General features: G+C 39.0%; 1 protein-coding gene across 1 annotated transcript in view; it reads right to left on the reverse strand.

Moving 5' to 3' along the window:
• LOC308667492 (putative malate dehydrogenase 1B) overlaps nt 1–12546 on the reverse strand; it is a gene marked incomplete at its 5' end in the record, with an annotated part of 40063 nt that extends 27517 nt beyond the window's left edge. Inside the window, 7 exons of the mRNA XM_081326741.1 lie at nt 241–404; nt 1354–1495; nt 2561–3060; nt 4351–4493; nt 5566–5700; nt 6564–6676; nt 12525–12546. Of these exons, the coding sequence (XP_081182867.1) occupies nt 241–404; nt 1354–1495; nt 2561–3060; nt 4351–4493; nt 5566–5700; nt 6564–6676; nt 12525–12546 (1219 nt within the window). The remainder of the gene's footprint in view (nt 1–240; nt 405–1353; nt 1496–2560; nt 3061–4350; nt 4494–5565; nt 5701–6563; nt 6677–12524) is intronic.
• Between the last annotated feature and the right edge of the window lie 147 nt (nt 12547–12693).

Genomic DNA, 12693 nt, shown 5'->3' on the forward strand with positions numbered 1-12693 from the left:
ATCAGTCTCATCCAAGAGGAGGGATTGATGGCACCTCTGCAGCCCCTGCATCCCGATCACTTAGCTAAAAGGGCTGTGCATTTTACAGGTGCAGGGCTTTAAAAACACAGTCACATCTGCCATCTTGGCTTTTTTGACCCCCCCCTACAGGGATCCCTTGTTGAAAATATTCAGCTTTGGTGAAAAAGGCTTTAGTTACACCAAAGTAAGTGGGACAGAAAGGCTTTTCAGAACATTTACCTTCGCTAATTACTCCCAAGGAGATCATTTCTCCAGGAGGGGATCCTTGGTACCAGTATCTCAGCATAGTAGCAACTGTATGTGCAGGTGCCATTCCTATACCACGAGCTCCCCAAGAACTTAATGAACTCAATGAAGCCACAAATTCAATTTGCATCCATTCACTGTTAACAAGAAATTACAGCTTTTTAAAAACATAATACAGAAAACAAATGTAAAATGTCCTCTGACAAGATGAATGTCAATCAAAAAATTTAAATTAGCAGGAGGGGATCCTGGAGACAAGCTTCTGTGCTGGAGCTCTCCTCCTGTAAAACCAGTTATCCTTAAAAATAAAAATCTACCTTATTATTATATTTAGAAAGTTATTCAGGCAGTCATTTTGGTATCAGAGACACAGTAATTATGGTATTAGGGAGATAACTAAACTAAATATTACGACTTTACAAACTATTGTCATGTGTTTTATTATATTTCTAAGCTATTTAGATTTGACCAATACAGATATCTGTAACAGAAAATTCAGGAAACAATATCCAGAAACAATTCTGGTAGCAAAAATGTGTCTTAAAATCCATGAAGTAGAACTTTAAAAGAGCATTAGTTTAAAGCTGGACAACCATTTGCCTGAAATGGTACGGGGTTTCCTGCCTGAGCAGAGGGTTGGAAGAAGTCCCTTCCAACTCTGTTATTCTGTATGCTATAAAGCTGTTAATTGCCAGAGCAGCCCATTTATTTACTTTTTAATGTGGTAACCTTAATTATTTTAAAGGAAAATACCAAGCTTTAGGTAATGATATTCTTTAATAATACAGCATTACATACAGGGTTAGAAATATATCATAGAAATTTTAATCTGCACCAGAGTTCTAGAACTCTGTTGGTAGATGTAAAGCTATAGGAAAATGCCTAATATCAAAAAAGATTTACATACTTTTACTGCTAATTATTTTGGGTGTTGAACATAAACAAAACTATTGATGTTACAAAGCAATTTTAAATTTAAGTAGACAGCAGTCTTAACACTTTAATGTCAGCCTGTCAATCTTTCCATGCTTCTATAATGTTTCAAGAATTATATAATACCAATTTTAAAAATATCAGAAAGAATACCGATCAAATAGCACATCCAACAAAGGACGAAAAAAACTTGGTGGGCCCCAGATGGCACTATCATATCTATATAGCTCTGTTTTACTCAGATCAACGAAGCTATTGCCACTGATGTTCCCCCAGACAATGAGGTTTTTTATTCCTGTTGAAGACAACAATGGAAAATTGAAAGAACAGACTAACAAGACGAAAGATTAACCTATTTCAGCACCCTAATTGGCACTAAAATGTCTCAAACCCATATGGAGTCAATAATAGTCCCTGTAATTGTTCCCCAGCATACAGTTCTTCTAATTTGGAGGTGCCATGTAGTCAACATGGTCACCAGCATAAATAACAACTATCATTTGTGTGGGCTTTATCTGAGTCCTTCACATTCTCTTCCCTAAAGCACCAGAATTCCTTTACATTCATGCACAATATTGAACAACTTGTCTTCTGTGTATATCCAATCCCTCAAAATTTATAGCCTTGTGAAATCATACTATTACTAACTGGAATCCATTTATCAGCTCATGAATTAGGATCCTTCCATATGCCTTTAGAGAAAATAGAGGATGGCCTGGGAGTGGAACAACACATCTGCACTTCATTCCCATGCCCCCTGACTTCAATTTTCCTGGGAATATGCGGAGAGCCATTTTACGAAAGGACTCCGACTAACTCTTTCCCATCTCCCTAGCGTGTAAGGGGAAGAGACATGGACTGATTTGCAAGATTTTGTTAGTGTAGACCAGGGGTGTCAAACTGCTGGCCCGTGGGCCGAATGCATCATAGCGAAACCGCGCCCACCCCATTGCTGGCAATGGCAAAAAAGTCACAATACATTGCGACACGTCACGTGACGTTGCAAGTTTGACACCTCTGTTGTATCTCAATAAAGTATGACTCTAGTCCTCTTATGGAAACTCTTTCCTGATCTGTCTATCTAAGAAGGCCAACATTAATATTCCAAATCTTCCCAAGTTCCCTTTTCAGGAGAGGACCCGGTGGGAATAGTCTAGGTCTCTTCATAACACTCTTCTGACTCTCTAGATTTAACATGTTTCTTTTGCCCTAGTGTTTACCTAAAATGGCCTTTAGATTCTTTCTCTAAGGTCATCTCTCTGGACATGCTTTAATTTTCATTTATAGTTTGTCTTTGTTACAGTTTTAAACATGAAACAAAAATAGTCCAACTAATTCAATGATTAAGCATCTAACATACCTGCTGGGTGCATTTGCATTTTTCTTGCTACCACAGCCTTCGCTTCACTTTCCAACAGCATTGCAAGAGTGATAATATTTTTAGGATTTATAGAGGGTGCGTATGTCATAAGCATTAATGACTTAAGGTTGGTAAAAGTTTTTCCCATCACAATAATTTTGACATTGCTTTTGGCATTCTGCTCTATCAAAGGGCCATATGTTTTACATTGATTAGTCACTTGGTGGATACAGTGTTCGAGTGTTGGGATTGTTTCCTGCAGGATGTCGTCAAACAAAATGATGATATCAGCATCAAGGAAAATCTCCTCCAGTTCAGTATGTAAGGTGACACTACGAAGGACTGGGGATGCTAAATCTTGAGTCTCCATAACAATGCCATGAAGAATTTCTTTGAAACTACTACTGTCAAACAAATGAAGGCTTATCTCAGTTTCCATTCCAAATATTTCTCCATTGGTTAATAAAGGGATCAGATGATAGCTGGCAGAACTGCATGCTCTAAGAAAAAAGCAGTAAGGAAAACCTTTAGTTCTGAAGCATTTGGTATCCATAGAATTTATTTTTCAGTTCATTGGGGGCAGGTTGGCGGTAGTGGTGAAATTTTGCAAAGCAAGTGGCAAGAAAGGGAGACCAAAGCCTCCTTAGTCCATCAAATCCCTCACAATATATTAATATGTATGTATGTGTATGTATGTATGTATGTATGTATGTATGTATGTATGTCTATATATTGAAAGGATCTGCATATTACATACCAATCCTGTGTGCTGATGCCCTTTTGCTTTATTCCGTGCTAGCATAAGCATCTGGAATGGGGTGGGTGGGTGAACTAATTCTGAGAAAAACAACTACACTGGCAGAGACTTTCCTTGCAAGTATCTGTAAAGTACTTTCCTCCTTTTTTAAAAGAGAGATTTTGAACGAATCTGGGGAGATTTTTATCCTATCTTTCAAATGAAATCAAGTTTTCATATAGTTTTCTTGGTAACAATATGGAAATTGCTTGCATTGCTTTCTTCCAGCAATGTTTTTGAATTTGTCATTCTAACCCATAGCCTAGAACAGGGGTGTCAAACTGCCGGCCTGTGGGCTGGTTGCATCATGCGGAGGCTGTGCCCACCCCAGCTTTGGCAATCCGAAAAAAGTCCTGATACGTCGCAACACGTCACATGACATGGAGAGTTTGACATCTGTGGCCTAGAATCTAGATTTCCTGGTGATTTTCCATCCAAATGCCACCCAAGCTTAACTTTTTGATACTGATCAAATTCAGTTACCGGTATGTGATCTGACAAATATTACCCCCTCCACCAAACATTTGCATCTATGGGTTTAGCACAGTTGAAAATATATTTGCCTTAGGAGATTATATATAAACGTGTAAGAAACACAATGATAAATATCTGTGAATTTCCCCATTTTATTTAATCACAAAAAATGATGAAACAAAAGAAAACCAATTTAATGGCAATAACACATCCAGGAATCAGCAAAAATATACAGATTCCTATTTTGAGCCAACTAAGCAGCATGGTCAGATAGATGGCAGGGATCATTCTCCTACTTTCCCATAGCTAACGGACAGTGGCAATCTGCAGTTGGACCCTAAAGAGGAATTACCCACGTTCTTGACTGCTAATCTGGAAATCTTGGAATCACGACAAAAGAATGCACTCACTGGTATAGGTGCTTCCAGTTCAGCAAATATGACTCTGTAATCACTGTATTAATAAGAAAAAAATGAATTAACGTGTTTCAGACTTTGTTGTTTCTTTTTCGTCTTCTCACCTATTAAGCCAAATGTGCAAGGGGTTGATAAGACTTTTTAGTTCTTTCTCTTCTGCTTCAATTTCTGTGCAAGTCTGCAAGTTTTCATTAGCTATTAGTAACATCTCTTCAGTCATCATATCTGATGTGATGTTATAGTATTGCTGAAGATTAAAAAGGCTGATCAATAAATATCAATTTATCTCAAATTCTGAAGACCAAAACACATTTGATTACAAAAATATAGAAATAATAACAGAATAGGGAGAGCAATCTAAATTTATGACATTAAATGTCCAAGACGAACAGGTGTTACGTAAATAACATAACGTGGGAAGCAGATTTCAATTTTGCCAGATTTTATGTTCACCAGGCCCTTATTCTACCACAAAGTCAAGAGCAAAGACATATTCTCGGAGTTTAACAATATGGTGTCTCTGGAAATTTCTTGATGTATGGATTTGTTTTAAATCCAGATATGAACTCAGTTCAGAGTTCCCACAAAAAATCTAGTGACTCCAGGGACATGCAAAAGTGTTTTGTTTTCTTCCCAGTTTAATCTACAGCTCTGGGATTTTCTGATGGTTTTCCTTCCAAGTCCTACTTCTGCACAGCTTTTCAAGATTGGTCAAGATCAGCTGCTACCACCTTATTGGCAGTTTACTTCCTCAAAATCCATTCATTACTGTACTCATTTTTCTTCATTTCAACATTTTTACATTCTGTTATTGCTATTTTTAAGTAATTGGGAAACAAAAACTTTTGCTAATCTACTACATATCACCCATTAGTCTAGATCAACAGTATACAGGATCCCATGACCAATTATCTTGGTGATTGGCAAGATTCTTTAGAATTATTTTACCTAGTGAATAAAGTTCTACAATTATGTACAGTACTGTTACAAATATTTTGCTGATTACCAAAACTGATTCATTAGTCTTTCAAATGGAAATTCCTTTTCCATTTACTTTAACAAACTGTTCTATTCCTTTATATTATGTTTCAAATGTCCTTCAATGAGATTCAGATATTTTACTGATATATTTAAAATTCCATTCACTAATTCCCTAACAATTTTAACTAAGCTGACTGAAGCATTGGGTTGAGTTATGGTAAAATATACTGTATACTGAAATTTGGTCAGTCTGAAAACAATTAAAAACAGATTGATGAGAAAAGAAAAGAAGCTAGCAGAAAAATCAATATGCAACAAGTCAACATGCAGATTTTTACCTGAGCATGTTCTAGAAATTCATTGAATCCCCCTAGAAGAAGGCCCCTTCCACCACGGTCCAACAGTTCTCGCCAAATAATTGGGGAGCGTTTGTGTTTCCAGCCATTCTCATTACAGATCTCCTGAAGCCACTTCTAAAGATAAATGCCCTCAAATTAAGCATATCATGCAATGCTAATATGTATCAATCCATAAATGGCTTTCATTGCCATGTTGAAATAACCATCCTTCCATTTCCTACTATTATCCAAACATTGTCCCTTCATACAGAACAAGAGGCTAATATGAAAAGTATATTTCTGTATAGAATCTATGAATGTGGATACTTCCATTCGAATGGAAGAGAGCTCACATACTAGCAAAGCAACTTGCCCACCACGTAACATTTGGTACCCGTATTTGAATGCCCAAGGTCAGCTCAGTCTGCAGATGAAATACACTCACTATTTTTGATTTACATAAATTATGAAGTGGGAGACTTTTTCATCATTTGGTCCAAGCAAAACAGATGAAGCTTTTGTGTATCATCAGTGCCACTTTTATCCATCAATAAATATTAAAGTCATAAAAAGCTATTGTAGATTTCCTAAACTTTATTATTTATTTTAATTCCATTTATATCCCGCCCTTCTCCGAAGACTCAGGGCGGCTTACAAGCTTAGCAGTAGCCTTCATTCTATGTATATGCCTGCTTATTAGGGCTTTCACACACACACACCCCAAGCGGCATTATTACAGTCAGCTTAATTGCCCCCAACAATCTGGGTCCTCATTTTATGCCTCAAGCCATCATACATTTGATATGTTACAAATAACCGAACTCAAAGGCTAGCAGAGTTCATTAGCTTTCTTCATCATTGTTTCCATATAACTATGTTATGCAGCGTACATTTATCCCATCTCTCTCTTCTGCTACCTGTAAAGATACTTCTGATGGTTAATGGATTCCAAAAGTAGAGAAGCTCCTCACTAGTGAACCAGACTGAAATAATTTTACCTCCCAGTTGTCAGGATGTTGAACAATCTTGTGTATCCTGAAGTTAGGCAAATTTTTTCCCAGATAGTCAGCAAGGAGTTCTGCCTTAGCATAGTAGGGACAATCTGCTCTACCTGGAAATTAAGTAGTTAATAAGAATTGTACACATTTATAAACATGTGATTTCTTTATTGGATTTACTGTATATCCCAGCTTTCATTCAAGAGCCCAAGATAGTGCTGCTTCTTCCTATTTTTCCCCACAGTAACCATCCAGCGGGAGAGGTTGGGCTGAAAGAGAATGACTGTTCCAAAGTCATGAGAAACTTGTATGGCTGAGGATGGATTAGAATTTGGGTCATCCACATCCTAATCCCAAACCTTGACCAACGCAGAGCCGCGGTAATGTTGAAGTAATTTGATATTAAAAATTAAAGAACATCAGAGTGTAATGATGATCAAACTACAACAATACATTATTTCACAGAAACAATATTTGCACACAGCTTTGGTAGATTTTATTGAAATAATTTATAAAATAGCACTTGGATTGCTTAGACAATTCATGGAATTCATTTTAGTTTGATTTTGCAGCCCTTGGTTGATTAGGAGACACTGAAAACAAACCAGAAAACAGGCTAAAGTTAGATTATAAATTGCTCCTACAGCAAAAAATTAAGAAGACAGGAAATAAAGATTTAAATGTTTATGTTTCTCTTTGCTGCTATCTAGCAGTTGAATGTATTGTGCTGCCCAAATATAGCAGGCCTAATATTGTACAATGTTTCTCACACAGAAGGTATGGCTGGGTCCATACTGTTAAGCCATGATTTGTTTAATCAAGATTTACTGAATAATCCACAACAGACTGAATTCATACATTAAATCATTTCAATGGCTGGTTCATACAACCCTGAATGTTACAACCCAAATTAGATTTTAAGCCTGAACCCCTAATTTTTTTTTTTAAATTACTTGTCTTGGGCTTCTGGTTTTGACGTCACAGTGGAACGGATGCAGGAAGATAGGGCTCTGTCTTTTGCATTCGATTTTGCCCTGCTGCGGATCCTGGAAAGGATCGAAAGTTACCCAGTAGAGGCGACAGGCAAGGAGGAGCCGTTTGATTGATCGCGGAAGGGTGGTGGCCCTTCTGTTTGATCCAAGGAAGCCCTCCAAACCAGCAGGGGGAAGACTGGCTACATTCGTGTAGCCAGTCAGAAGCTGCTGACAATGGAAGACAATAAGCACTAACAAGCAACTTTACTGCAACGTGGATGAAACTGGGTGAGATTCTATCCTCTCTTTAAGACTTTAAGACCTCTTCCTGCAAAAAACTGCCCAAAGCACCCTCCCCGATGAGGAGGGAAGGGGAATTTCTACCCCATTCTCTCAGGAAAAGAAAAGCGGCAAATTACTTGAGAGAAACAGAAAATTACAAGATTAATTTGGAATTAATATACATTTATGGCTTTAAATGTAGGAACTAAAAGTGCTTTTGAGACTTTTTTAAAAAAACATTTGAAAAGCTTACATTATAAGTTGAGATTTAAAAAGCTGGGAAATGGTGCTAATGACATCTAGTGATGAATTATGGCACTACAATTTCTTATGTCTAAAGGAAACTTGGTTTGAAGCCCAGATTTAGATAAGTCTCTTGCTGACCTTGGAAGCTTTCACTTTTGAAGACTGCAGCTGGGGAAAGGGAAAAATATAAGAACTTTTGGGCTGCTTCTCGATGTGGCAGAGACAATGAACTATTTTGAAACTGGCTTGCCTGAATTACGAATATAAATATTATCAGACTTTCAGAGCTGTGTTGTGGAAGTATTTCCTGCAGAAAAAATACCCTTCCTTGCTTGAAATGATGGAATATTTTGGATTACGTACAAAAAATGAAATGCAAGTCCCATACTGAACTTGAAATGTTAAAAAAAAACATTTCTAACACATGTTCCCAAAGGCTTCATCTTGACATACTACCAAGAAAATATGGATGAAGATCAGAAAGAAATTCTCTCCATGATAAAATCAATGCAAGAGACTATTGCTTTAGCTCATGATGAGACTAGAAATAACACAAGAGGAGATAAAAGAACAATTTTTTAATCTAAATTTACAAACTCAGAATATGATTACAAAGAAGGAACTAGCAACCCAGAAAATAGAAGGAAAACTAGAGGAAGCAAATCCAAAGATGGAGGACCTAAAGGAAGAAACCAACTGACAGATTTGGATAACTGATGAACTAGAAGACGGAGTGATAACATCAGAAATGGAAAAAAACATCTTACCAACTAAGAACTCAGGACATATGCGAGAAAAAGGAAGAAGAACTGAGTGAATGGAAGATAGAGCTGTTAGGAGAATTGTGGGAAATGCAGAAGGAGGGAAACTGTTTAATGAATATTAATGGGGTTTTTCCCCCCAAAATACTTTAATCAAATGGTCTTCCTTATTCCAAATAATATACACAAAAACAGAGGAAAAATTACTTGATTATTCAAATGCATTGACTTGGAAAGTTATTTGGCAAAGGAAGAAAGCTAGAGTAAGACTGAAGAAAATAGAGGTTTTGATCAATTGATGGGGTATTACACTATGAACTAGATGTTTGAATATGGTGGAGAATAGATAATTGTTAGAAATAGAAGTAATATTATAACTAGAAAGTAAAATTTGTAACTAGAATAGTAGATTTTGGTATAAGAAGAGAAACAGGAAAATGCTAGGAAGTTTGAATAAGGGAAGCTTTTGGTTACCCAAATATAACTTACCGTACTTTGAAATTATAAACAATAGAGACATTTTGAACACTGATGGGAAATTAAAATAAAAAAAGCAAAAACAAGATACTGATTGAACATATGGATATTAAGTGCAAATGCAATTAAGATATGTTTTGGTTAGAAAAGTTGAAAACTGATATTATTGATATTATGAGAAAAATGTAACAAAGATGTTGATATTCAATTGTATATTTACTAATAACAATAAAAATTGTATTTGCCTAGTGTGGGAAACATTTGATAGTGCAATATAGGACCTAGATTGAAAAAGTTAATATATTTATTTATTTATTTATTTATTGATGGGATTTATATCCCGCCCTATCTCCCGAAGGACTCAGGGCGGCTAACAACAAAACATATAATAAGTACAGAAATCAAGATAAAAATAAAATTGAAATCATCTGTGCAATAAATTAAAATTAAAGAATTAAAAAAGAAATTAAAAATTCTAAATATAAATTAATTAAAATGCCTGTCAGTCCAGGTCAGCCTGATGGAACAGGAGTGTTTTGAGGCCGCGGCGAAAGGATTGGAGGTTTTGGGCCATCCGAAGCTCAGGGGGGAGCTGATTCCATAGGGTTGGCGCTCCCACAGAGAAGGCCCTCTCCCTGGGGGTCGCCAGCCGACATTGCCTAGGTGACGGTACCCTGAGGAGGCCTTCTCTGTGTGAGCGTACTGGACGATGGGAATTTGTTCCCGGCAGCAGATGGTCCTGCAAGTATCCCGGACCTAAGCCATGTAGGGCTTTAAAGGTAAGTACCAGCACCTTAAATCTCACCCGGAGGGCAACTGGTAGCCAATGCAGCTCACGCAGGAGGGGTGTAATATGGGAGTATCGGGGTGCTCCCATCACAACCCGTGCAGCTGCATTCTGCACCAGCTGAAGCCTCCGGGTGGTCTTCAAGGGCAGCCCCATGTAGAGAGCATTACAGTAATCTATACGGGAGGTAACGAGTGCGTGGGTGACTGTACGTAGGGCATCTCGGTCCAAAAAGGGGCGCAATTGGTATATAAGACGAATCTGTGCAAATGCCCCCCTAGCCACGACTCCAATATGATCTTCAAAACTGAGTCGTGAATAGGAGGATGCCCAGATTGCGTGCTCTATCAATGGGAGGTAACATGTCTTCTCCTATAGTCAGAGATGGAACCTCTTGGACTAAACGAGATGACGGTATGTACAGCCACTCAGTCTTGGCCGGGTTGAGTCGAAGCCTGTTTTCTCCCATCCAAATCTGTACCGCTTCCAGGCAACGGGACATCACATCGAGGGCATCACTGGGTTGGTTCGGGGTGGAGATGAATAGCTGGGTATCATCAGCATATTGATGATATTTCACCCCGAAGCCACGGATGATCTCTCCCAGCGGCTTCATATAGATGTTGAACAGGAGGGGCGAGAGCACCGATCCCTGAGGCACTCCACAACTAAGAGGCCTAGGGCTTGACCTCTGCCCTCCTGCCAACACCGTCTGCGAACGGTCCGAGAGGTAGGAGAACCACCGCAGAACGGTGCCTCCCACTCCCAGCCCATCAAGACGACGCAGTAAGATACCATGGTCGATGGTATCAAAAGCCGCTGATAGATCTAATAGGACCAGGACAGAGGAATAACCTCTATCTCGGGCCCGCCAGAGATCATTCACCAGTGCGACCAATGCCGTCTCCGTGCTGTGCCCGGGTCTGAAACCCGATTGGTACGGATCTAGATATTCAGCTTCCTCCAGGTTCAAAGGGAGCTGTCGTGCCACCACGACCTTCGCAAGGAAGCGAATATATACCACTGAATTATTAGTGGACTGGACAACATGTTGTCTATTAAATACTTGATTGTAAAAATAGAAAATTAATAAAATATATATTTAAAAATTACTTTGTCTTGGTAAATTACTTTGTCTTAGGTAGGACCCCACTCAATTAATATTGCTTTGCACTATCTACTTATGGATTTGGGTTTTACCCTTTAATTTGACAAGTCTCTTGGAGGCTTACAAATACAATGAAAATAATAATAAAAAAGATCCAGTTTGATATAGTGATTAAGGCATCAATCTAGAAATCAGAAGATAGTGAGTTTAGAAAAATGTGGGTTAAGAGAGAAAAATGTGGGTTAGACAGCATCACCACCAGATGGATTCGTAGCTGGCTGACTGGCCATACTCAGCATGTAGTCCTCAATGGAACCACATCTACATGGAGGGAAGTGTGTAGTGGGGTGCCCCAGGACTCTGTTCTGGGCCCAGTGCTCTCCAACATCTTCATCAACAATTTGGACGAAGGGATAGATGGGGAACTCATCAAATTTGCAGACGACACCTAGCTGGCAGGAATAGCCAACACTCCAGAAGACAGGCTTAAGATACAGGAGGATCTGGACAGACTTGAAGACTGGACACTATCTAACAAAATGAAATTCAATGGTGAAAAAAGTAAGGCTCTACATTTAGGCAAGAAAAACCAAATGTACAGGTATAGTATAGTGGGTACCTTGCTCAATAGTAGTAACTGTGAGAGGGATCTCGGAGTCCTAATGGACAATCACTTAAATATGAGCAAGCAGTGTGCTGCAGCTGCCAAAAAGCCAACACAGTGCTAGGCTGCATTAACAAAGGGATAGAATCAAGATCACATGAAGTGTTAATACCACTTTACAATGCCTTGGTAAGGCCACACTTGGAATACTGCATCCAGTTTTGGTCACCACGATGTAAAAAAGATGTTGAGACTCTGGAAAGAGTACAGTCACTCTCTCTCAGCCCTAAAAAGGAGGCAATGACAAACCACTCCTGAAAACTTGCCAAGAAAGCTGCAGAGACTTTTGGCAATCTCTGAGAGTCGAACACGACTGAATGGAAGGGGGGAAAAAAACTTTATCGTAAATAAAAACTACTCGATTATTTTCGCCTTGCACCATCTGTACTGCAGATACTTATTTATAAGTATCCGCCTGCCGCCCCCATCAGTCTGGGCCAGGGGTAGGCAAGCTATGCTGGCTCAGGAATTCTGGGAGTTGAAGTCCATGAGTCATAAAAGAGCCAAGGTTGCCTACCCCTGGTCTGGGCGATCTACAAAGAAGCACGAAACCATCAGGAATTCAAGGAAGGGAAGGCGACGCCAGTTTAGCCCAAAAGTATTCAATCATCCCCAGCCAACGGAGGTGTGTAAGAGTCGCCCTGGAGGGGTTTCCCCTTCACCTGCCAGCACGAACTTCGCCATTGACCAAGAGCCGCGGCAAGAAACCCTCTAATCTGAGGCGCTGCGGAGGGTTGCCTAGCAACTACGTAGGTGCGCACAGGCCGACGGGAAGCGAAACCGTGAGGCCTAGACAACTGGCTTATTTTGTCCGCTTCAGGCAACCGTATC

The sequence above is a fragment of the Vipera berus genome, assembly GCF_964194415.1.
Source record: "Vipera berus genome assembly, chromosome: 1".
Lineage (NCBI taxonomy): Eukaryota > Metazoa > Chordata > Lepidosauria > Squamata > Viperidae > Vipera > Vipera berus.